This window comes from Heterodontus francisci, chromosome 25 (genome assembly GCF_036365525.1).
Source record: "Heterodontus francisci isolate sHetFra1 chromosome 25, sHetFra1.hap1, whole genome shotgun sequence".
NCBI lineage: Eukaryota > Metazoa > Chordata > Chondrichthyes > Heterodontiformes > Heterodontidae > Heterodontus > Heterodontus francisci.
The window spans coordinates 67,091,256-67,118,700 of NC_090395.1; the positions used below are offsets into that span (position 1 = coordinate 67,091,256).

The 27,445-nt window shown below is 44.7% G+C and overlaps 1 protein-coding gene across 11 annotated transcripts in view; it reads right to left on the reverse strand.

The window, feature by feature from the left end:
- plekha6 (pleckstrin homology domain containing, family A member 6) overlaps positions 1-27,445 on the reverse strand; it is a 307,598-nt gene that overhangs the window by 65,736 nt on the left and 214,417 nt on the right. For 10 of the 11 annotated variants that reach the window (XM_068057422.1, XM_068057423.1, XM_068057420.1 and 7 more), the window contains 4 exons: positions 21,754-21,826; positions 17,708-17,808; positions 7,220-7,395; positions 2,459-2,926 (listed from right to left, as the gene is read on the reverse strand). In XM_068057422.1, coding sequence (XP_067913523.1) covers positions 2,459-2,926; positions 7,220-7,395; positions 17,708-17,808; positions 21,754-21,826 — 818 coding nt within the window. The remainder of the gene's footprint in view (positions 1-2,458; positions 2,927-7,219; positions 7,396-17,707; positions 17,809-21,753; positions 21,827-27,445) is intronic. The other variant, XM_068057421.1, reaches the window with a different exon arrangement.

Here is a 27,445-nt window from a genome sequence, read left to right on the forward strand (position 1 = left end):
AGTTCAACAAGGAAAAACTGCTCCCATTAACTGATGGTACAAGGACTAGGCGACACAGGTGGAAGGTTTTAGGAAGAGATGCAGTGGGGAATGTGAGGAAGAACTTTTTTACACAGTGGGTAGTAATGACCTGGATTCGCTGCCCACAAGGCTGGTGGAAGTGGAGATGATCAATGACTTCAAAAGGAAATTGGATGGTCACTTGAAGGAAATAGGCTTGCTGGGCTACGGGGATCGAGCAAGGGGAGTGGGACTGACTGAATAGCTCCGTGGAGAGCCTGCATGGATTTGATGGGCCGTATGGCCTCCTTCTGTGCCATAAATGATTCTATGACTATATCCCGGGGGGGGAGGAGGGGGTGGTGCTGAGCCCTATTGTAGTGTCCCCACCACCCAACCTTCTCCACTGAGGTCAGCTAATTATGCTAATTATTCAGAGAGAGGTTTCGAGCGAGTTTTACCTAATCCAATTGGCTCAGGTTCATCAGCTGAGCCACTTGAACCAGTATTTCAAATATATGGTCTCTCTCTGTGGTGTGTTTGATTTTGTATCATCGTCCAGAGAGCAGGACCAGACACACTCATTAAAACAGGTTTACCTTTTCAATCAGATCTCTCAGCAATTCTAGTGCATGAAACATTTTTAAAGAACCATTTAAATAAGCCTCTGGGCATGTTATGGTACACAGTGACTCTTAAATCACACTCCCAACATGAGGAGGCGATATAAAGAGGATATAGTGGCAATGGAGAAGGTGCAAAAAAAGATTTACATGGATGACAGCACAACTGAAAGGTTATAACTATCAGGAAAGATTGAACAGGTTGGGGCTCTTTTCTCTAGAAATGAGAAGGCTGATGGGAGACCTAATAGAGGTCTTTAAAATTATGAAAGGTTTGATAGGGTAGATACAAAGGAGAAGTTTCCACTTGTGGGGAGTGCAAAACTAAGGGACATAAATATAAGATAGTCACTAATAAATCCAACAGGGAATTCAGGAGAAAGTAGTTTACCCAGAGATTGGTTAGAGTATGGAACTTGCTACCACAGGAAGCGGTTGAGGTAAATAGTATAGATGTATTTAAATACCAATGTAGAAAGGAATAAAATGTTATGTTGATAGAGTGGTAGGGTAGGAGGATGCTCATGTGGAGCATAAATACTGGCATAGGCCTGCTGGGCTGAATGTGCTATAACATTCCATGTAATTCTAGATAAAATATGCATTCACTTCCCTTTTAACAGGCTACAGCAGATTCAACTCCCACCGCTGTTTCCGGCAAGGCATTCTATGTCCTAACAACCATCTAGGCTCCAAGCTCTGGAATTCCCTCCTTAAACGTCTCCGATACTCTACCCCTCTCTCCTCCTTTAAGTCACTCCTTAAATCCTACCTCTTTGAGCAAGCTTTTGGTCACCTGTCCTAATATCTCCTCAAATGTAGTGTCAAATCTCAGGTAGGTGTAGAGATTCCATGGTACTAGTCGAAGAAGAGCAAGGGAGCTCTCCATATCTATCCCTCAACTACTGTATATTAATTCTGTTTAATTGTATGCAGGTGATGGGCATTAACTGGGAATTCACCGGAGCTCCCTACAAATAGACACAGATTAAAACTGTAGCTGTTGGGTTAGGAGATTTTTGCTTGTAATGTATAACTCTGTAAATAAATATAAAAATGTGCAAAGATTGACTCCAGTTCGATACTTCACCAACTGTCTTCCTAAGAGTAGAAAAACCACATCACTGAATCAGATTACACGGTCATTATCACATTGCCGTTTGTGGGAGCTAGTTGCGTTTCCTACATTACAACAGCTACTGTACTTGAAAAGTACTTAATTGGTTGTAAAGCACTTTGGGACATCCTGAGGTGATGAAACATGCTATATAAATGAAAGTTCTTTCTTTCAAAACATATAGGGCCTTTACTGAAAAGGAAGATGTAAAGTAGGGGCAATATATTGGATTTGACAGTGTATGTGGCACACGTTGGCACAAGTACAGTGACATAGTCATTGTGTTACTGGACTCGTAGTCCAAAGGCCTCAATTAATAATCCAGAGATTTGAGTTCAAGTACCATCACTGCAGCTGGGGAATTTAAATTCAGTTAAATAAATCCGGAATGAAAAGTTAGTATCAGTAATGATGACCATGATATTAATGGGTTGTCATAAAATTCCGATTGTTCACTCATGCCCTTCAGGGAAGGAAATCTGTCATCCTTACCTGGTCTGGCCTATATGTGACTCCAAACCCACAGCAATGTAGTTGACCTAGCAAGTCACTCAGCTGCATTAAAGCCACTACAATGGGCGGCAGTGGATCAAGAAGGCTCAACACCACCTTCTACAGGACGCTTAGGGATGAGCAATAAATGCTGACCTTGCCAGTGATGCCCACATCTCGTGAATGGATAAAAAATAAGGTAGAGTTTTAGACACGGCCCTCTCACCTCCTCAGCTCGTCCTGTGGTAGTGCGGATCTGCGCATGTTAACCCACTGCTGTAAGTGGGTCAATGAGGATTGACGCTGTGCCATTTTCTCGGTGTTGGTGCGTGGGACAAAGCCCCGTCGAAGCACCGTATTTACCCCGTCCTGTTGCAAATACTCATCGTTAGGCCTACCAGGAGAGGCATGCTGCCAGTTGTGTCCATTAGGTTGTATGGGCCTTTCACATCCCGGTTGAGTTCTCAGCTCTGGACCAGGGCTGTTGGGGTCAAAGGGCACTTCCTGTACCATCATACCGTTAACCTTGGCCACTGGCTCATTGCTAGACTCCTTCCGGTCACTCTTCCTGTTGTACCTTTCAAACCCATCCGCTTCACCTCGATTCTTTTCCAAGTCAGGTTTAATCAGTTGCTTATGATTGCTCGTGTGGTTCGAACCTGACAGAGGCTTCATTTCATAATTCATCCCAGTCCTGCCAAAACAGCAGAAAATAGATAAATTAGTGGCTCGTTAACTTGGACCATTTGTATTTTGCAACCATGACCTTTTATCTCCACATACTGGGAGCACACAGGAACAAGGCGTAATCTATTCAGCAACTCCCAATGCCAATATTGATGGAACCTTTACTTCCTACATGCTGAAGCAGATCATGTACAAACTGCCCTACTGTGGAATAGGCCGCCACTTATTTAATTTCGGGAAAAAGTTATACAAATTTCTGCCTGATTTCCCGCAAAGACAGACAAGCACATCTATCTATATTTACAGTTATACAGGTCTCGAGAGTGGGTATGGTAATGCAGTGGTTATGTTGCTGGACTAGTAATCCAGTAGAATATGAGAATTCAACAACTACCACCATGGCATTTCTGAGAATTCAGTTTCAGTTTTCAGTAAAAAAATAAATAAACAGCAGGCATCACTAGAGTAACGATGAAGCTGTCAGACTCACCCAAAAACCCAAATGGTTCACTCATGCCCTTTTTAAAAATTTGTTCATGAGATGAGGGCATCGCTGGTTAGGCCAACATTTATTGCTCATCCCTATTGCCCTCGAGAAGGTGGTGGTGAGCTGCCTTCTTGAACACTGAAGTCCATTTGGGGTAGGTACACCCACACTGCTGTTAGGAAGGGAGTTCTAGGATTTTGACCCAGTGACAATGAAGGAACGGCGATATAGTTCCAAGTCAGGATGGTGTGTGGCTTGGAGGGGAACTTGCAGGTGGTGGTGTTCCCATGCATCTGCTGCCCTTGTCCTTCTAGTTGGTAGAGGTCGGAGGTTTGGAAGGTGCTGTCAAAGGAGCCTTGGTGAGTTTCTGCAGTGCATCTTGTAGATGGTACACACTGCTGCCACTGCATCGATGGTGAAGGGGGTTAATGTTGAAGGTGGCGAATGGGGTGTCAATAAAATGGGCTGCTTTGTCCTGGATGGCGTCAAGCTCCCCGAGTGTTAGATTAGATTAGATTAGAGATACAGCACTGAAACAGGCCCTTCGGCCCACCGAGTCTGTGCCGAACATCAACCACCCATTTATACTAATCCTACACTAATCCCATATTCCTACCAAACATCCCCACCTGTCCCTATATTTCCCTACCACCTACCTATACTAGTGACAATTTATAATGGCCAATTTACCTATCAACCTGCAAGTCTTTTGGCTTGTGGGAGGAAACCGGAGCACCCGGAGAAAACCCACGCAGACACAGGGAGAACTTGCAAACTCCACACAGGCAGTACCCGGAATCGAACCCGGGTCCCTGGAGCTGTGAGGCTGCAGTGCTAACCACTGCGCCACTGTGCCGCAGTGTTGTTGGAACTGCACCCATCCAGGCAAGTGGAGAATATTCCATCACATTCCTGACTTGTGCCTTGTAGATTGGGGAGTCAGGAGGTGAGTTACTTGCCACAGAATTTCCAGCCTCCGATCTGCTCTTGTAGCCACAGCATCTATGTGGCTGGTCCAGTCAATGGTAACCCCCAGGATGTTGATAGTGGGGGATTCAGCAATGGTAATGCCATTGAACATCAAGGGACGACGGTTAGATTCTGTCTTGTTTGAGATGGTCATTGCCTGGCACTTGTGTGGCACAAATGTTACTTGCCACTTATCAGCCCGAGCCTGGATGTTGTCCAGGTCTTGCTGCATCTGGACACAGGCCGCTTCAGTATCTGAGGAGTTACGAATGGTGCTTAACATTGTGCAATCAGCGAACATCCTCACTTCTGATCTTAGGATGGAGGGAAGGTCATTGATGAAGCAGCTGAAGATGGTTGGGCCTAGGACACTCCCCTGAGGTTCTCCTGCAGTGATGTTCTAGGACTGAGATGATTGACCTCCAACAAACACAACCATCTTCCTTTGTGTTAGGTATGACGCCAACCAGTGGAGAGTATTCCCCCTGATTGCCGTTTTTCTAGGACTCCTTGCTGCCATGCTCGGTCAAATGCTGCCTTGAATGTCAAGGGCAGTCACTCTCACCTCACCTCTGGAGTTCAGCTCTTCTGTCCGTGTTTGGACTAAGGCTGTAATGAGGTCAGCAGCTGAGTGGCCCTGGTGGAACCCAAACTGAGCATCAGTAAGCAGGTTATTACTAAGCAAGTGTGCTTGATAGCACTGTCGACAACCCCTTCCATCACTTTGCTGATGATCAAGAATTGGCTGACAGGGTGGTAATTGGCCAGGTTGGATTTGTCCTGCTTTTTGTGTGCAGGACATACTTGGACAATTTTCCACATTGCCGGGTGGATGCCAGTGTTGTTGCTGTACTGGAACATCTTGGCAATGGGTGCAGCTAGTTCTGGAGCACAAGTCTTCAGTACTATTGCCGGAATATTGTCAGGGCCCATAGCCTTTGCAGTATCCAATACCTTTAGCCATTTCTTGATATCACGTGGAGTGAATCGGATTGGCTGAAGACTGGCATCTGTGATGCTGGGGTGCTCAGGAGGAGGCTGAGATGGATCATCCACTCAGCATTTCTGACTGAAGATGGATGCAAATGCTTCAGCCTTATCTTTTGCATTGATGTGCTGGGCTCCCCCATCATTGAGGATGGGGATATTTGTGGCGCCTCCTCCTCCTGTTAGTTGTTTAATTGTCCACCACCATTCACGACTGGATGTGGCAGGACTGCAGAGCTTAGATCTAATCCGTTGGCTGTGGGATTGCTTAGCCCTGTCTATAGCATGCTGCTTCTGCTGTTTGGTATGCAAGTAGTCTTGTGTTGTAGCTTCGCCAGGCTGACACCTCATTTTTAGATATGTCTGGTGCTGCTCCTAGCATGCCCTCCTGCACTCTTCATTGAACCAGGATTGGTCCACCTGCTTGATGGTAATGGTAGAGTGCGGAATATCCCAGGCCACAAGGTTACAGATCATGGTTGAATACAATTCAGCTGCTGATGTCCCACAGCGCCTCACGGAAGCCCAGTTTTGAGTTGCTAGATCTGTTCAAAATCTATCCCATTTAGCACGGTGGTAGCGCCATACAACACAATGGAGGGTATCCTCAATGTGAAGACAGGACTTGATCGCCACAGGGACTGTGCGGTGATCACTCCTACCAATACTGTCATGGACAGATGCATTTGCGAAAGGTAGCTTGGTGAAGATGAGGTCAAGTAGGTTTATCCCTCTTGTCGGTTCCCTCACCACCTGCCGCAGACACAGTCTAGCAGCTATGTCCTTTAGGACTTCGCCAGCCCGGTCAGTAGTGGTGCTACCGAGCCACGCTTGGTGATGGACATTGAAGTCCCCCACCCAGAGTACATTCTGTGCCCTTGCTACCCTCAGTGCTTCTTCCAATTGATGTTCAACATGGAGAAGCACTAATTCATCAGCTGTGGGGGAAAGTAGGTGGTAATCAGCAGGAGGTTCCCTTGCCCCTGTTTGACCTGATGTCATGAGACTTCATGGGGTCCTGAATCAATGTTGAGGACTCCCAGGGCAACTCCCTCCTGACTGTATACCACTGTGCTTCCACCTCTGGTGGGTCTGTCCTGCCGGTGGAACAGGCATTGTCTGTAAGGTATGATTCTGTGAGTATGACTATGTCAGGCTGTTGCTTGACTAGTCTGTGGGACAGCTCTCCCAATTTTGGCACAAGGCCCCAGATGTTAGTAAGGAGGACATTGCAGAGTCGACAGAGCTGGGTTTGCCGTTGTCATTTCCAGTGCCTAGGTCAATGAAGGGTGGTCTGTCCGGTTTCATTCCTTTTCTTAGAATTTGTAGCGGTTTGATACAACTGAGTGGCTTGCTAGGTCAATTCAGAGGGCACTTAAGAGTCAACTACATTGCTATGGGTCTGGAGTCACATGTAGGCCAGACCAGGTGAAGACGGCAGATTTCCTTCGCTAAAGGAAAGAAACCAGCCATCCTTATCCAGTCTGGGCCAATATGCGATTCCCGTTCCACACCAACTGGGTTGACTCTTAACTATCCTCAGAAGTGGCCGAGCAAGCCACTCAGTTGTACTAGGAATGGACACTAAACATTGGCTATGCCAGCAATGACCACATCCTGAGAATGAATAAAAAAATGTTCTACAGGTAAAGTCCATGCCATTGGCAGGGGGTGGGGGCGGGGGAGGCAGGGTTCGAGGGAATAAAGGAATGGCACAGTTAGATGTAGTTATTTTGGAACTGACTTGGATGTACAAACACTAACACAAAAACTGCTGACACTCTTCAAATTTTCGACATAAACAAAATGATTCAGTTCAGTGTAGCACAGAGTCACAGGGTCTGATATATACTTCACCTGTTCAAGGGCACGGTCTGTATGCTCGCTGCCTCATTCATTGCATTGATCCAATCCTCCATCTCTGCCTTATTTTCTGCACTCAGGTAGTAAGTCCGGATACCTGCGTGCTCGGCCTGATAATTAACGGAACGGTCATTATTGTGAAAAACCTCTGGCTGCCTGTTTACAATCAGCTGCAGGAGAGATGTGAATGAAATCGTTAATAGCGAGACAGATCCAGTTGCTGCTTCGAGAAAGAAAATTAAATTGGGAGAGAGCCACAACTAGGAGACAACAACCCATTTTTGTCCCGCATGCTTGGGTCATATTTCCTACCAGCTGGAGGTTGGCAGCAATGCTGAACTTCTTTGGTCTACAGTGAGTCCGCAGCATGCACTGCCAAGGAGGGTTCTGTGAGCGACCAAAAGGGAGAAACCCCTTGTGGCAGGAGATTGCTAACTTTGGGGTATCACTTCCAATTGGCAAAAAATTCATCCCGTGGTCCCATTGAGACTCACGACTGCCACCCCACATCTGAATGCGTGGATCCAGCTGGCAGGTTGACTGTCCGACATCGGATCCTTCTCTAAACATCTCAAATAGGTGCCATCTTTTGCCATGTCTTTCAGATCACGTGGACTCCAAGTGTTAAAATGGAGGAGCAGTCCTTCACAAATAATCTCGCAGACAAGATAATCATGAAACCAAACAAGTGAATCTCCAGTTGTGTTTCTCTCTCTGCTAACTCCTACATTCGTAATCACATTTAAGCCCGAATCACACACCTCTTTCTTAATCATTCACTGGTTTGGTATTTCAGTGCTCAGTGGGGAATGTGACACTGTATTTCTTCACACAACTCTTCCCCCCAACCCCCCTAATGGGAAGGGATTACAATTCGTTTTTATAATGTTATTTTCATGTAATTGTTATTACATTCTCTAAGAACTGATTCTTTAATCGAGATTTTGTCTATTTGCAATCACTTCCTGTTGCTCCTCACCTCCTGACAGCAGAACCTCATGTTGCTATCCAATGTCCAAGTTCTCCAGTGCCTAGCTGAAATGGCCTTATGGGAGTCTGGACAGTGATGGCTTATTTGACCATGGGAGACACAACATGGTCAAGCTCAACCTTGTCCATATCTGAGATCCAAGCAAACACAGCTTGAGCAAGAGTCATTGGATAATGATCGGGAGCAGGAGCAAGATCCCTGGCTAGTTCTGCGGGGTCCAGGGTCACTTTGCATGTCCATTGTTTCTGCTGAGACAAGGGTCCTCCCTTGTGCACTTACCCCACTGAGCCATCTGAATAATGATACTGTCATTTTAAACAATGAATTTCAAATCCATATAAAATTAAAAAATTAAATATGTAAAAAATTATACAATTATTAAAATGCAGCGATTCGAGAAATAAATGGATGCAACAGGTTAAGGAATGTTGAATGTATCTCATTTCTTGTAACATGAATCACATGTCCAGCTTCTACTGGAGTCAAATGTAAATTAAATGCCACTAAAAATGCATCCGTATCCACTGGGCAGCTTTAGACATTTGTAGTTTTCAAAAATATAGGTAGGGTTGGTAAGCAAGACTCAACGTTGGCTTACCAAGTGAGTATCCCAATAAAAATCAGATTATTGATTCAGGTAAGATATCAGCAAAGTTTGGACAAGGTGTCAGAATTGATGGGGTTTGCAAGCTCCTTGAGCTGCCAATGAATCCCTTGGAATGCATGTCATTTTGCCCTCAGTCTTAACGGGTTCAAATGTGTCTTTAGGCGCAAAGGTCAGGCAGTATGGTCAGACCACCAGCATTCTGAAATGTACACCACTCTGCATCCTCTGGAGCACAGCTGGGGGAAGAGCCAAACATCGAATACCTCCAGCACAGACAGTTTGGAAAGATGTAAAAGCAACAGGGTTGTAGTGGTGGGTGATTTTAACTTCCCCTATATTGACTGGGACTCAATTAGTGCCAGGGGCTTGGATGGGGCAGAATTTGTATGGAGCATCCAGGACGGCTTCTTGAAACAATATGTAGATAGTCCAACTAGGGAAGGGGCCGTACTGGACCTGGTATTGGGGAATGAGCCCGGCCAGGTGGTCGAAGTTTCAGTAAGGGAGCATTTCGGGAACAGTGACCATAATTCCGTAAGTTTTATGGTACTTGTGGATAAGGATAAGAGTAGTCCTCGGGTGAAGGTGCTAAATTGGGGGAAGGCTAATTATAACAATATTAGGCAGGAACTGAAGAATTTAGATTGGGGGCGGCTGTTTGAGGGTAAATCAACATCTAACATGTGGGAGTCCTTCAAACGTCAGTTGATTAGAATCCAGGACCGGCATGTTCCTGTGAGGAAGAAGGATAAGTTTGGCAGGTTTCGGAAACCTTGGATAACGAAGGATATTGTGAAATAAAAACAAGAAATGCTGGAACCACTCAGCAGGTCTGGCAGCATCTGTGGAAAGAGAAGCAGAGTTAACGTTTCGGGTCAGTGATACTTCTGAAGAAGGGTCACTGACCCGAAACGTTAACTCTGCTTCTCTTTCCACAGATGCTGCCAGACCTGCTGAGTGGTTCCAGCATTTCTTGTTTTTATTTCAGATTTCCAGCATCCGCAATATTTTGCTTTTTTTTTTGAGGGATATTGTGAGCCTAGTGAAAAAGAAAAAGGAAACATTCGTAGGGGCTCGAAGGCTGGGAACAGATGAATCCCTTGAGGAATATAAAGAAAGTAGGAAGGAACTTAAGCAAGGAGTCAGGAGGACTAAAAGGGGTCATGAAAAGTCATTGACAAACAGAATTAAGGTGAATCCCAAGGCTTTTTATACGTATATAAAGAGCAAGAGGGTAGCCAGGGAAAGGGTTGGCCCACTCAAGGACAGAGGAGGGAATCTATGTGTGGAGCCAGAGAAAATGGGTGAGGTGCTAAATGAGTACTTCACCAAACAGAAGGACTTGGTGGATGATGAGTCGAGGGAAGGGAGTGTAGATAGTCTGGGTCATGTCGTTATCGAAAAGGAGGAGGTGTTGGGCGTCTTGCAAAGCATTAAGGTAGATAAGTCCCCAGGGCCTGATGGGATCTACCCTAGAATACTGTGGGAGGCAAGGGAGGAAATTGCTGGGGCCTTGACAGAAATCTTTGTATCCTCATTGGCTACAGGTGAGGTCCCAGAGGACTGGAGAATAGCCAATGTTGTTCCTTTGTTTAAGATGAGTAGCAAGGATAATCCAGGAAATTATTGGAACGGTGAGCCTTACATCAGTGGTAGGGAAATTATTGGAGAGGATTCTTTGGGACAGGATTTACTCCCATTTGGAAACAAATGAACTTATTAGTGAGAGGCAGCATGGTTTTGTGAAGGGGAGGTCATACCTCACTAATTTGATTGAGTTTTTTGAGGAAGTGACGGAGATGATTGATGAAGGAAGGGCAGTGGATGTTGTCTACATGGACTTCAGTAAAGCCTTTGACAAGGTCCCTCATGGCAGACTGGTACAAAAGGTGAAGTCACACGGGATCAGAGGTGAGCTGGCAAGATGGATACAGAACTGGCTCGGTCATAGAAGACAGAGGGTAGCAGTGGAAGGGTGCTTTTCTGAATGGAGGGATGTGACTAGTGGTGTTCCACAGGGATCAGTGCTGGGACCTTTGCTGTTTGTATTATATATAAATGATTTGGAGGAAAATGTAGCTGGTCTTATTAGTAAGTTTGCAGATGGCACAAAGGTTGGTGGAGTTGCGATAGTGATGAGGATTGTCAGAGGATACAGCAGGATATAGATCGGTTGGAGACTTGGGCGGAGAAATGGCAGATGGAGGTTAATTCAGACAAATGTGAGGTAATGCATTTTGGAAGATCTAATACAGGTGGGAAGTATACAGTAAATAGCAGAACCCTTAGGAGTATCAACAGGCAGAGACATCTGGGCGTACAGGTCCACAGGTCACTGAAAGTGGCAACGCAGGTGGATAAGGTAGTCAAGAAGGCATACAGCATGCTTGCCTTCATCGGTCGGGGCATAGAGTATAAAAATTGGCAAGTCATGCTGCAGCTGTACAGGACTTTAGTTAGGCCACACTTGGAATATTGCGTGCAATTCTGGTCGCCACACTACCAGAAGGACGTGGAGGCTTTGGAGAGGGTACAGAGGAGGTTTACCAGGATGTTGCCTGGTCTGGAGGGCATTAGCTATGAGGAGAGGTTGGATAAACTCGGATTGTTTTCACTGGAACGACGGAGGTGGAAGGGCGACATTAAAGAGGTTTACAAAGTTATGAGTGGCATGGACAGAGTGGATAGTCAGAAGCTTTTTCCCAGGGTGGAAGAGTCAGTTACTAGGGGACACAGTTTTAAGGTGTGAGGGGCAAAGTTTAGAGGGGATGTGCAAGGCAAGATTTTTACACAGAGGGTGGTGAGTGCCTGGAACTTGCTGCCGGGGGAGGTGGTGGAAGCAGGTACGATTGCGACGTTTAAGAGGCATCTTGACAAATACATGAATAGGATGGGAATAGAGGGATATGGACCCCGGAAGTGCAGAAGGTTTTAGTTTAGAAAGGCATCAAGATCGGCGCACACTTGGAGGGCCAAATGGCCTGTTCCTGTGCTGTTCTGTTCCTTGTTCTTTGTTCTCCAATGCCTAGCTGAAATGGTCATATGGGATCCTGGACAGTGACAGTCTAGTTGACCATGGGAAGCACAACATAGTCAAGCCCAACCCTGTCCTTATCTGAGGTCCAAGCAAATACAACTCCAGCAAGGGACAGGTGGCAATGCATTCCAACATATATCTAACATGTCTAGACTTCCACTGGCCTTGGCTACACCAGTGTTTGAAAGGGACTGGAGAAATTCATCATTATAAAGGTCGATATTGATCACACTTGCACGACCTCAATTTGATGTAACCTCTGGAGTTTGAGACATTACAGCAGGCAAGTTTTTGAAGCCTTCATTCATTTCCTGTTCAGTTAGATAGGATTCAGACTGTTGTACACTGCAACTCACTGGTGGTTTCTGAGGATAGGATTTGTAATTAATTTTGATTTAGCGCAGTGTGAATTCATTAACAGCTCAGTTAATTAGAAGAACTGGAAATTATACCTAGCTGAGATCCTGCAGAAATTCAAGACAGGCACAGTGCAGCCACTTCTGGTGCAGTGGAGTCCTCGGCCATGAGAGGAAAAGATAAAAGGTCAAGTCAACCAGCAGAGCTAAACATTGAGAAGCACCACACTGACAGGCTAGGCAAGACTAGAGCAACCATTTGGGATCATCCTGGCTTTTGAGAGTCGAGCTACAAAGTAATTGATTCATAACTTCTGTTTTGAGGAAAAGTTTTCTCTTGTTTTCCTATGTCCAGTCTCCTCGCGGTATCTCCAGCCGGAGAACAGGCCGAAAGCCTAATCCCGGGCCTTGACTGCTGTTCTGAGAATTGGTTGCTCGGAGGTGAGGTTTGCCAACTCTGATTGGGCAGATGCCTGAAAGTTTCATCACATGATATCCCACCCCCAACTAATAGCCTTTTCTCACCCCTATGTCCAATAGTGTGCAAAGAAAAAAAAAGTTTAAATGTCCATATGAGTTTTCTCTTGGGTGTTGCTCGCAGCACTGTCCTGGAGATTAATGTCTAACTCCTGGAGACTCCAAGACAAACCTGGAGGGTTGGCAACCCTATATGGGAATGATCTAGGATCTTTGTGTGAAAGGTGCTACACCTACAGCCACTGTCAGCGTATGTTTCAAGGTACGGGAAGCTGATTTCTCCCAGGTAACATCAAAGAAACTGGAGGTAAACCACGGGAAAATGTTTTGATGGAAACAAATGGAAATGAGAGTGGCTTTGACCTGTTTTATATGGACACTTTCCATGCACTTTGGAAGAGGTCGAATTGATGGGCAGTCAGGAAGACAATGACTGTTGTCAGTTATTGGGGGTTGAACGCACAGTGCTGTCAGTGTCAGGAATTACCTATTTTGAGTGGAAACTATAGCCAACTACACTACTGTCGCCTTCAAGGATGGATGTACCCTTCGAAAATCTATTAAAACCTTTCTGTAGCAGTACATTTCTCTGTTTGATCACCCGATGAACACAACAATGTCGAACCTTGTAGAAAGTCCCTTCCCCTCCACTCTCACCCAACAGTTGGAGGAAGGTACAAAAAATTGCTTGAGGAGTTTCAAATTGTCGCAAAATCTTTGGAAGTCTTGCCTTCTCTGACATACATCAGTCTCCTTACATTCACAAAACAGGCTCACCATCTGGTATAAAAACAAGTGCTTTCAGCCACTTCTGAGTGTTTCTACAGTCATTGTCATGCCAGGCGTCAGGTTAGAGTCTAATTCGCACCCAAGAATCCTCTGCTCAGCCTGCCAGGGTTGGATTTACAAACGCTTCCTCGGAGCCCGTGAGTTCATGACTTTGTCAGACAATTTTATGCAAACACTACTTGAAGACACCAAACCTCTTAGTCTCAGTTGCAGGGAAACCCCCCGTGAGGAGCATTTACATTGCCTGGAAACATGCACTCGTCGATGCAGCACATGACCCAATTGCTCCAATCTTGCTTCTACTTTCTGTCACAAATATAAAACTACAAAACAATAGCCCAGCAGAATGACTACGACTAACCTATCATCACAATTTAATAGCCTGAATGCTGGTTTTAAAGGGGCAGGAGGGTTAACACTCTGCCCACCTTTACACGAGAAGCTGTGCAGGCACTCACACGCTCAAATTTTCAGAAACAAACCTCAAAAATGAAATACCATCACTTACAGGCAACAGTGAATAGTAAGGGGGTAAGGAACACCCAAACCCTCCCCAACAACCACCCATCAATGTCCTTTTAAAGATCAACGGGGCTCCTTCTTTGTTCCCTCTGTTTATTCACCCATTTAAGTTTGGTCCAACCGGAATAGCATGGGGTTCGATTATCAACTTGCTGCCTGGATATTGAGGATCAGCCGCGGGATTATAGAAACTGACAGAAATTAAACTTCAACAATTTTTATAATGGGAGGCAGATCTGTAATGCCTGCTCTTAACTTGAGCGGCAAGTTGATAATCTACTTGTGTACCTTCAGAAAGCAGCACTAATCCTCGCCTAATTCTTCAATAACTACTATTCCAGACTTGTTGGTGGACCAGCATATTTTGCTTTCGTTGCTGGATCTCAATTGCATAGGGTTATTCCTTGGGTTACGCTCTAACAACATCATAACCAACTCATCGTAACTCTCGGACAGATATTTCAGCTTTAGTCCTTCCCTAAGTCACATTTGTCCAAAGATTAAAATTTTGATTTTATTCCTAGAAAAATGCACTAGTACCATTTGAGCCTGAGGGGGAGAGTTTGGGTAGAAATTCTTTGGCTGAATTAGTTAGCTGAGGGTTTTCTACCCAAAACATTCATTTATCTTTGCCTTGTTTCAGATGCTGATGGGTTTGCTGTGCATTCTGCAGCTCAGACTCCAAGCATTCAAAGTTTTGTTTTAAAACTCTCAATTTTACTTCTTTTGATCAAACCAGTCGGCATATTTTATCCGTCCTATCGTAGAATGATACAGCACAGAAGGAAGCAATTCGATCCATCGGGGCAGATCTCCTCCCTGTACTATGCAGAATGAAACTGCAATCATGTTTTTTTAATAAGCAACTTTGCCACACAGTGTGCAGACAAAGCACTGGGGCGGCACAGTGGCGCAGTGGTTAGCACCGCAGCCTCACAGCTCCAGCGACCCGAGTTCAATTCTGGGTACTGCCTGTGTGGAGTTTGCAAGTTCTCCCTGTGTCTGCGTGGGTTTTCTCCGGGTGGTCTGGTTTCCTCCCACCACCAAAGACTTGTAGGTTGGTAGGTAAATTGGCCATTATAAATTGCCCCTAGTATAGGTAGGTGGTAGGGAAATATAGGGACAGATGGGGATGTGGTAGGAATATGGGATTAATGTAGGATTAGTATAAAATGGGTGGTTGATGGTCGGCACAGACTCGGTGGGCCGAAGGGCCTGTTTCAGTGCTGTATCTCTAAATAAAAAAAAAATAAAACCTTTCCACCAAACATGCAAACACAGACAGATTCATACACTTGGGTAGCAGCAGACAGACACACAGCTATAGACAGACACATACACGCCAGAGATATAAATACATGGGCATTGTAACACAATACTTCTGTCACACAGTGTGTGTTTTGGTGTGCGTCTCTGTATATCCCTTGTGCTTCTGTGTGTATTTATTGTAGATAAATGAGTCTACATGCTCTTGTCTAACTTTAAGTGAAGGCACATTGGACTTACACAAATCAAAAAATCATGATAGTAGTTTTATATTTAGTTAGTTTGAAGTAAAAAGAGGGGAGTCACTTTAATCGCACTATCATGTGTCACCTCTAGCAGGTGATGTAGCTCCTTATCATGGGTGCACCTGTACAAATTGGCATAGGAGCAGGAATAGGCCATTCAGCCCCTCAAGTCTATTCCACAATTAACTGTGTCTACAAGACATTTTAGGCAGGTGTGCATAATTGTTTTTGAATGGAGGCATAGGATTCTCACATCATATCACCAGATCTTGACTGTAGTTAACAGATTCCTGAACATGAAAAGGTACAAAAACCCTTTCCTCTGCAAGATAAATCTTACATTGTAAGAAAAGAGGGAAGGAGAGGCTCGACAATGATGCCTAACTTTTCATTTATCTTCTCAGGCAAAGGCTGACCACATCTCAATCACCTCCAGTTATCAGGCAAGTCCTCGAGAGTGCGCGTGGTCGACATTGTGTACGACGCCAGCACACTTGTATCAGTGGAGCATCGCCTGAGAGTTCACTTGCAAGGGCAGAGATAATGGTGCCAAGCTCCCTGCAACAAGACGGCTTGAGCATGGCACAATATTTGTTATTAAAATCAAATAACTTAAAAATAAAGACTGCATTTCCAGGAGTAGAATTTGGAATCAAATCTAAAAGGTTCAGGGAGTTTATATATTGAATAATGGATACCCCGGAGTGAGGCACAAACTAGAATCTAATTGAGGAATTTAGATGGTTTAATAGATAGAATATTGGATATCCTAGTGTGACTGACATATTCAAACTAATCAAGGGATTCTGATATGTAAACCTTGGAGTGAGTTACAGGCTACAATCTAATCGAGGGGTTCATGTAATACGATATACTTCATGTGTTATTTATAATACTCATCCCATCCCCAGATTTTATTGGAATCAGTTATTTTACATTGAACTATGTGTCACAAATTTCCTTGTTCTATTTTTTGTCTACAGTGACTCAATGAATGACAACAGTCGTACTGAAGAATTAATGATTGCAAAATCATTCCTATGTCGTTCTTGGATATTTATTGAGCCATCAATCTCTATTTCCAAGGAGATTCCAAGGGCAGAGCTATATTAGAATGAGGCCCAAAGTCTCCTGTTGGACTGCTTTATATGAATGAAATTACAATTCTGACACCTCGATACTCTGCTGATGAAATTCTCACACTCTGCACGAGGGTTTTTGTTAAAAAAAAATAGCAACAGCAATTATTAGTGACAAATGTCTAAAAAAGCCAGTGGCAAGGGTTCTAATTGGGTGGAAATGGCAAAGAGCGTCCAATGTAATTGCATCTAATCAGTCACCAAAGTTCTTAGACTAGCCTCTGAACCGTCATGTAAGAAGCAGTAGAGCAAGCAGGATTATATTAACCAGGAGTCAGTATCTGAAAGGTAAGCCATGTTGCAGAAAGCAATGTAGTGGGATTAGTTATCACAAAGTGGCCGCTTGTTCACTCAGAATTACCCAATGGCGTGGTCTTTTAAAATTGGTGTACCTAAATCGAGGATGTAGAGGAAATGGTCTGGAAATGACTTGCCTGAGGCAGATTATTAAACAGTTGCCTGGTTTTTGAAGGGATTATGAGCTAGGATTCACATTTTCCTACATATGTTGGGGTATGTGAAATTCAAGAAATTGGACAATATTTTCAGATGAGGTGCCACTTTGTGACAAGAAATAAAGAAGACACCAAAAAAAAGCTTTAGCCACGAAAGCAGACAACAAATGCAACAAGGACAGAGTCATTAGTAATTCAAGAAAACAACACCAAACTCGAGCAGTTAAACCGCGACTCTTTGATAATGCATTCTGTGATTTGTAGCTCGTGCAGAAGTGAGTCTTTGATGGACTACAACTCCCAAAATCTTGCAGGCAGTTTCACGTGTTGCCAGCTCTGGCTGGGGTGTATTCCTGGAAATTTCACCACATGACATCCTACTGCACACTACTCCATCCCTATGCTCCCACCATTGGTCCATCCTCCAGGCATTACCATCCCATGGCCAATTGGAAAGGGAACAGACTCTTTAGGGGGAATTGGAACGTTGGTAGGTCTATCAACCATAGCAGGCCTCACAGCCGGACCTGATCCTGACCTCACGCAGAATCTATACACGCACAGACTTCTCAAAGAAGTGTTTTAGACTCTACATCACCTTGAAGGCATGTTTGCGGGTGATGTTGTCAGAAGGTTGAACAGGGCTTATTCGGAAGCTGAACAAAGGGATGCTCGCCAGGACTGCCTCCTCTTTCTCATCTGGATTTGTAAAAAAAAAACTCACTGTTACTGGATTATCTTTTCAGTTGCAAACACATCCCCAGTCTTTCACACATTCTGTTCCGCACGAAAAGGAAGGAGAGGCTGTGATTGCAGGGAGAAGACTACGTCACTAGCCCTCTCGCCTGACCTGACCGCAAGAGTATCAATGGCCTCGTGCACAACCCCGATTTCCATCGCTCCAACATTGCTGGCTGTTTCTTCAGCTGCCTGGGCTGTTAGCTCTGCAATTCCTTCCCTAAATTTCTGACCCTCTTTCCTCCTTTAAGATGCTCCTTAAAACCAAATTTATCTCTCCTTATGTGGCTGAGTGTCAAATGCTGTTTGATCATGCTGCTGTGAAGTGCCTTGGGACATTCTATTATGTTAAAGGTGCTATATAAATGCAATTTGTTATTGTATTGAGGGACACGGGAGGAAACAGTTAAATCACTCATGCCCGCTCCTGACTGGTCATACACTGTGAACTCATCCTCGCCATTGTGCCTTTAATTTCATACATCAAGAGATCGCTATTGAAATGAGCAGTGGAAGCCCCCATGTTGCGATTCCTCCGCACCAACAGGGCTGTTGCTCCATCTAGTTTGATCTTCAAGAACACCAGAAACAGCCTGGGGAGGGACAAAGCACTCAAATACCACAGTGGATTCTCTTTTCTCTAGATTCTTTTTTATTGAATTGGACTGTCCAATCACAGCAGAGGACACATTAATTGGCCCCCAAATACATCAGCAGATTAAACCTGGAAATAAGTGAGTGGGAATCAGTCTAAAGGTCAGGGGCTTCAATGTCAGTTGAAGAAAACATCTTCAGCGAAGTGAACCTGTTTACCCTGGAACTAATGTAAGAATATGTTTGTTTGGGGCCAAAGCTCCCCAAGCTTCAGTACATAATACATATATAAAATCACTATTATTAAAGACCTTATGTTATACTAAATGCTTTGCTAGGTCCCAGTTGAAGAGCTTCAAGGTAAAGAAAGACTTGTATTTATATAGCGCCTTTCACGACCTCAGGACATCCCACAATATTTTACAACCAATGAAGTACTTTTTGAAGGCAGTCACTGTCGTAATGTAGGAAACATGGCAGCCAATTTGTGCACAGCAAGCTCCCACAAACAGCAATGTGATAATGACCAGACCATCTATTTTCAGTGATGTTGGTTGAGGGATAAATCTTGGCCACGGAATCCGGTGAGATTCCCTTGCCCTTCTAACAATGCATTGGAATGTGTAACACCCACGTGAGAGGGTAGAGGGGGGTCTTGGTTTAATGTCTCATCAGAAAGATGCCACCTTTGACAGTACAGCATTCCCTCAGTACTGCACTGGATTGTTACCCTGGATTTTGTGCTCAAGTCTCTGGAGTGGGGCTTGAACACAGGTTCTCCTGGATCAGAAGCTACGGTAATGTTACCCCAGAGGCATGGCTGACACCTCGAAACTTGGATCTCAACAGAGTAACCTTTCAATAGAAGAGCAGCAGTGTGGTGACAGCCCGAGAGCCGTGGATAAGCATGGAGCACGAGTTAATTGCAACAATTGTAGTCATTACAAGATACAGACAAGATCTGCCCACAGGGAGGGGGGGGCAGATAAGGAGAGCCAGCATTGGCCAGCTCACGCTTCAAGACCCAATTCTAACCCTGCCCGACGAGAAGAGAGCAGGCGGCTCATTAGACTGGTAGCCGGACATTTGCCACTCTATTTCCCGACACCTCCATGTCAGTCGCCGTTTCAACCACCTACTTGTTCGAGTTGCGCAGCTCATCCATATTTATATGTCGGGGTCTGATGAGATCATTCGGACCCCGATGCAATTTTTACTACCGATCGCGGCAGTGACATCTAGTGCAGGAGCATCACTGCTGTGACAGATGAGATCATGGCCAAAAGAGGCCCAAGTAAGTGATTTTTTTTTTTCTGTTTCCTTGTGAGTGGGCAAGTGCAGGTGTGCTAATCTGGGCTGCACAAAAAAATCTTTGGGCCTCCCTTGCCCTGTGGAATCTAGGGTGAGCCATCCTTGGACAAGAGGTGTGGGTTTGCCTAGACATTATGTTTATCCATTAGCTGTTCCTTAGGAATGTACTAGGCATGGGTGTTGAGATAAGAAGAGTGTTGCCGAAACAGAATGTACTTTTCTGTCACGCGCTGTGGACTGCAGTATCCTCTGCAAGGCCAATGGTGAGATAGATATGTAAACGAAGGATTGAAATAATGCTGTATCCCATTGGTGTAGAGCAAACGCTCAACTGAAATACCATTGGTATCTTTAAATGCAAATTAAGGAGAGAAATTGGTTACAGAATACCATAAGTGCCACTGTTTTGCGGAAACTCTTTAGAACATTACAGTGAGCCCCACTGTGGGCCGCGCTGTGGCTGTTCTCCTTGTGCACAAGTCAATAAAAGTCGGTTGTGAGTACTCCCCCGTGCCAAGTCTGTTTATTCCACAACAGCCCCAATTACTATCACTTGCCTAGAACCCTGTTCCCCATCACTTAAGTTATGTCAAGGACCTTTCCCTCACCTATCCTGCAATGGTGTCTCCTATTGCCTGAATACCCACCCCTATTTGCATGGGAGTCAGCCTTCCATCAATCAAATGAAGCCCGGGAATTAAAATGGCTCATTCCGATTTTAATTGCTCCACCATTGGTGGCCAGGCCTTCAGCTGACTAGGCCTCAGGTTCTGGAATTCCTTCCCTAAACCTCTACATCTCCCTACCTCTTTCTCTCTCCTCCTTTAAGATGTTCCTTAAAACCTTCCTCTTTGACCACATTAACCTATCCTAATATCTCCTAATGTGGCCTGGTGTCAAAGTTTGATTACTAACGCTCCAGTGAAGCACCTTACGCTGCCACCATGTCGGGGTTTGTCACCTGCCCCGGGCACATTACACTCGCACCCAGAGTTAAAGCCAGGGCTTTAGGGTTCAGTCACAGGCCAGCAACAGCAGCAGCCAGAGATCCCCTTCCTCTTGGTGACATTCCTAGCCTGGCTCTAAAAGCTGCGAGTAATTGAAAAGCAGCCAGAGGCACTGGGAACTGATGGTCAGCTTCAAAAATACAAAATCTGGTTGGTTTCTCCTTGATATTCAGTCAATCAGAAATTCAGCACATTGTCTCGAGGAAGTGGCTGCAGAAAAACCCCTCTTTTTTTGTTGCATTTGTACAATATGTGGGCACAAAGTGGTTAATGCTGAGGTGCCCAGACGTCAATGACATCCCAGGTATTATAAGCCAATGAAATAGTTAACAAACGTAGGCACACGAGGAGGCCATTCAGTCCCTCAAGCCTGTTCCGCCATTCAATTAGATTATGGTTGATTTGTAGCTCAACTCCATTTACCCACCTTTGCTCCATCCTGTGATACCCTTACCTAAGAAAAATCCAACCAACTCCAGCACAAAAACTGACCCAGCATTCAGGAATTCCATTTTTAAAAAAACACCGCAGATGCTGGAAATCTGAAATAAAAACGCAAAGTGCTGGAAATACTCAGCAGGTCAGGCTGCATCTGTAGAGACAGAAAAACAGAGTTAACGTTTCAGGTTGATGAGGTCACAGACCCGAAACGTTAACTCTGATTCTCTCTCCACAGATGCTGCCTGACCTGCTGAGTATTGCCTGCATTTTCTGTTTGTATTTCATGAATTCCATCCCAGTCCCCAAGCTCGGCAAAACTTCCCACATGTATTAGTGGCACAAAGCTTTCCAGAAATGGGAGGTATTTTTCTTTGCAAATTGTTTTTCTTTTTTAAGCCCTCCCACCCATCCCAAGAATTTTAAAACAAATGACATTTGACTGGTTATCGGAGGGCAGCCAGAATTAACTACGCTTTTATGAGCCATTCCCCGACAGGCTCAGCAGTCGATAATGCAGCGCGGTGCAAGTGCAGCAGAAACAGAGAGGAGTCACCTCGGTAATAGAAGAGGCAGCGATCCGCCAACACAAACCAGCGCTTGTTCCATGACTTCACTCCAGAGCTTGCCTGCCAAAGATAAGGACAGTGTCACATTCCTCGTATTGATTCAAGATAAAAGTGCAGGTGATTAGCAAGGAAACATTCAACATTTCACTGTCAGCCAACATTTCCCTCAATCTTTGGGCAGGGTCAAGACAATGAGCCTACTCTCCTTGGTTTAAAAGGGAACGATGGCTAATCTTCCCAATATATCGCCCTCTTCAGATCCTGCTGGATCACCCTCAGCGCCCCAACATTTTACCCGCTGTACCCCAATCTCTACCACGGCTAACAGCTACAAATATATAATAAAAACAAGAAATGCTGGAAATACTCAGCAGCTCTGGCAGCATCTGTAGAGAGAGAAGCAGAAACTTCTTCAGAAGTTCTGAAGGGTCACTGACCTGAAACGTTAACTCTGCTTATCTCTCCACAGATGCTGCCAGACCTGCTGAGTATTTCCAGCATTTCTTGTTTTTATTTCAGATTTTCAGCATCCGCAGTATTTTGCTTTTATATTAGCTACAAATATATCCCTCTCTGCCAAACGCAAAATACTGCAGATGCTAGAAATCTGAAATAAATGCAGAAAATCCTGGACAAACTCAGTTCTGATGAAAGGTCATTGGCCAGAAATGACGGCCCTGATAAATTATGGGGAGGGAGTGGGAGCACTTGTCAGCAGCTGGGTAATCCGGAAATGCCAGGAATGCAGAGGTCTTGATGAATTTAACAGCAGGACCTCATTGGAAGTTGTTTTAGATTCAGTTTCCCGCCCGGCTGCTGGCCAGATTGAAGGCTGGTCCATTACGAGGCAGGAAAGTCAGTGGCACAAGGCAGCCGCTGAGGACTGTCACTGATCATCTTTATCAGGTTGGGACACTGCAACAGCACATCTGGACTAGGCTGGGGATTTGGGGAGGGGAGGAGAGGACTTGAGATCACCTCATTCTGCACAGGATTGGATTGATAGATTCCTACTTGACACCTCATGCCTTGTGCCAGTGGGTTTAATGCTTCATTCTAATTCTGAAGTGTCTATTGCTTGGTCACAGTAGCTTGTTGCGTGGACTTTATATCCTACGTTGGATGATTTGCTTCGCACTTAGTGTTTGCACCCAACAGCTTTGTGCTCCGTTGCTATGGATTTGTACTTGTTCCTAAGCAATGATGGCTCTACACTGCTCTGTAAATGATATGGTCTTGATGGCTTTGTGCCCAGTTTTGATAACTTGGTACACGTTTCGAATGGGTTAGAATTTGACTGAAGTCTCTCCCATCAGTGAAACTTTCTGTTAACCAAAACATTCTTTGTAAAGGAACACAAAACGGCAGCAGATGCACTAAGATAATTCACATACTCCCACTTTGGTGGGTCCTCTGTGAAGAGAAGGAATGTATTCTCCAGAGTTCAGAAGAGTTTGGGAAACTGCTAATATTTGCTCTAAATATAACTGACTGCTAGACACTAAATGCACCTGTTAATTTTATTCCCTCTTGACTGCCTATACATGTAAAAAGAACGCCAGTTCACACATACCCATTTACATTAGGCATTTTCATCCAATATCACTACAGGAGAAATATTAAATCTATTTTATTTTCTAAATCACAAACAAACTGTAGCTTTGCACATTTCACATTAGTTCTTTAGAGTTAATTAAGAATATCCTTCAAACACTGTTTCACAGCACTCCAGCTGAAAGGCCATTTCCCTGCGTTTTGACACTGTATTGACTGAAGCATGTACAGTGTTACAGGTATAATAACAGCAACAAGTTCATTGCATCTAACCCTGCTGAAAAAACACCAACATCACAATAATACAGAGAGTGATTTTTACTCTGCTGAATGGGCAACAAGTCACACAGTAACTAACCCTGACACTGCTGGATAACAAGCAAATCTGTGCAGTCAGCTACTACTTATTCAGCAGGGAAAGTACCACACTGAGAAAAATCTTTATCCTGCAAAATACTAACTCCATTCAGTTACAAAATGAGTAGCAAGTGCAGTGATATCATAATTACAGATCTGATAGACCAGTTTATAATTTTGCTGCAATTAATGTACAGAGCAAATATTTGCACCTGTTATGCAGTGAACAACCCTCACATAAGAGACTCATACTTACCCAGGGTGTAATCCTAACCCAGCTGAATAGATATGTCAGCAGATAACTCGGTGAACCCAATGAAAGTATCTGCCATTGAGCGTACGGTATTGTATCTATTGTGATCGAGCTATAAGCAATGTCTGGTATTTTACACAACATTATGGGAGTTATTTTATGCACTTCACAAGGATACTGCCTGGTATGAGGAAATACAAACACAACTGAGTGCAGATTGCTGAGTGACATGCTAGATGTCGATAAGTTTAAGAAAGGAAGGGGCAGGGTAGATATAAGCAGACTGCTTCCAGTCGTTGATGAACTAAGAACGAGGTTGCCATAGTTACAAGTTTAAATGGAAGAGATTTAGAACAGAGAGTGGGAGAAGCTTCTTCACACAGGACATTGCGAGGCTGTAAGAGTTAGTGGTTAAAGCAGAAACATTCCAGGTTAGTTTGGACAGGTGGAAGAGGAGAACAAGGTTGAAGGGATGTGGGACTAGGGCGGGGAAATGTGATTAAAATCACTTCTTTGTACAAAGGGTAAACAATGAGAGGGACTGGTTGGGCCAAAAACCCTGTTTCCGTGTTGTAACTTCAATGCATTTTTATGAACTGTGTCAAGAAAACATGATAAGCCAAATGAGGGATTATTAATTCACCAGTTGGAAAATTACATTAAACTTTTAATGGGAAAAATCCTGCAGTTAACCTTTTAAAAAACTAGCAGCCAAATGGCCACTGCAATTTGCATCTGAAACACCTTTTCACATTCCAAAGTTCCACCCGGAGACAGAAGTCTGGGCATTATGGACGCAGAACAATAGCTTGTTCTAAGTGACTGAATTATCTAAGAATGCTTCATAGTGTGACATTCAAGGCGATCCTAACACCTTGACTTTGAAAGAGCAAACCTGCTCCAAGTATAAAATCTGGCATCCTGGGGCCCGGGGAGCCAATTCGGAATCTTGAATATCATTAGAAGATTTCCAGTGAATGCACAGAGGCCATCATGTGACTGTCTGTCCATCTCTGTGAAAGCTAAAGGTTTCCCTGAACAAAGACAGACAGACAGTAACTCAGACTGTGCAGCAGGAGAAAGGCTGTGTGTGCCTGTCTCTCTCCGGATAACTATCAATTCGGTGAAAGACGCCCTTTGGTCTGCCCGAAACTTGCTGGTCTTCCAGCGCAAAGAGTTGTCCACCACCGAATGTTGCAGACTGGCACATTCCAAGGTCCAGGACTACGTGCTGAGGGACGCACTAAAGCTTGGGGCAGCCGCAGCAAAGGCTCAATGGGGAAAGACCACAGTGTAAGGTTCCCCCACCAAGCTGGACTGAGGGGCTGGATCCATGGGAAACCCCTCGAACTGTATCGTTAATATTCTGAATTGCTGTAAATGTAAAACTGTAATTGACATGACAATTGTGAAACGGAAGGGTTGGGAAGAAACTCATGAGAGTATTGAAGGAAACTGATCTCCCTTGCAATGTTTGTATTTTTTGGTGCTGTTTGGAAACTGTTTGGCAATGTAATTTTTACAGATTTTTATGAATAAAGTATATTTTGGAAATAAAAAAAAAAGTCTCTCTCCGGATAACACAAGTTTGAACCCCGTCTGTGACTGTGGACCCTCCAAACCTACAGATGGCTACAGACAGAGTTCAGGGGAAGAGAGCCACCTACAAGTCCGCCTCCAAGAAAACCCTGAGCAAAGCGTGCCAGCCACAAAGTGCACTTTGACCAGCCAAGGACTTCAAGAATACAACTTCATCCAGAAGACCACCGAATCATCCAACTTCGCAGACTGTGTATTTAATTTCTATTTATTCTGGACTCTAATCCAACCACAAACTTTACTTCTCCCTCTGTAATCTACTTGTGTGTGTACGAGTCTCGTGTGAATGTGTGTGTGAATGTGTAGCGTAAATGTATTATATTTTCTAGATCAGTTTTATATTGTTAAGTATAATAAACTCACTTTTTCTTGTTTAAACTTAAGAAAACCTGTCCGATTAGTTCTTTCATGATCACATTAAAAGTGAAAAGATAAAACACTGGCTGAGGTGGTAAGCATAACCACGGTTTAAAAAAGGAATAAACCCTGTTGCCTTCAAATAAGAGGAAGGACAAGAGGGGAACCTGGGTCCCCTCGCACCCACCCACCTTCCTCACCTGGCTGTGACACGTATTATGGATGCTGGGGAGATATTCCTTCTCCTACAATGAAGAAAATATCAAGCTGAAATTCACTTGGTAAAGATGGCCCAGTTGCTAAAGGTAACTGATTCGTAGAGTCCTCAATTTTATCTAAGTTCTAGGAAAAGGCATAGGCCATTCAGCCCTTTTAGCCTGTCCCTCCATTTAACTAGATTGTGGCTGATCTGCAGCTCCACTCCATTTAATTGGCTTTGCTCCATATCCCTTATCTGACAAAAATCTATTTCAGTCTCAAAAGTTCCAATTGTCTCATCATCCTCAGCCGCTTGAGGGAGAGAGTTCCAGAATTCTGCCACCCTTTCTGGGAAAAAGTGCCCCCGATTTTGCTCCTGAATGGCCATCCTTTAATTTTAAGATTATGCTCCCTTGTTCTTGATTCCACCATCAGAGGAAATAGTTTCTCCATGTCTACCCTATCTAATCCTTTCAACATGTTAAACACCTCGATTAGATCATCCCTCAATCTTCTATGCTTAAGGGAATACAGGGGAGAGCGGAATGGGGATTTGGGGGTGGGTGGGGAAATGAACAAATCGAATGTGTGTCATGACTCCATGATCCCTGCTAGAAAGTACATGTGTGTATGGATGGCAGGTGCAAAAAGCATTGCATTGACACCAATGTGGTCTCACAGCCAGGTGAAACACACCTTTACACAGGTGACCGGTCACCTGAGTGAAATACTGAATCATGACCACTTCTTGTGGAATTGTACCCCAGGATGAGTCTGGGCATCAGGAGAGGAGGGATGGGAAAAAAATCAGCATCGATATAAAAGGGCTTAAATTAAAAAACAAATAAATGGTTAAAAAGCTTTCTGACAAAGCCTGTCTGAGCCACTGAGATACTGTGAATTGCTGACTGGGCTGTGTGGACTGACACTGTGCTTAGATTTTCTGTTCCAAAGTGATTACTGACAACGCAGCCTGCAGTTTACGTCATCCAACTGCGCCAATCTGCGCAGATTGGTTTCCACCCTCTGCGCATGCGCTGCGTTCCGCAGTGCCAGGACTGGTTGGCATATGCACAGATGACGTCATCGTGTAACGCGGGCAGATGGTGGGGGGATCTGGGCCAGAGAGAGCAGGGGTGGGGGGAGAGAGGGGGTGTGGGGAGCGGGTAGAGAGCGGGTGAAGACCTTGCTGGTGGCAGATGCGCTCTCCTCCTTCCCCTTGCCGCCCGCCCCCCCCGCCTGCTCGCTCACCACCCCGACCGCTGGCTCACCTACTCGCTTGCTCATTCACTGCCCGCTCGCTCCCTCCCCTCCCCGGCCCGCTCGCTCCCTCCCCTCCTCAGTCCGCTCGCTCCCTCCCC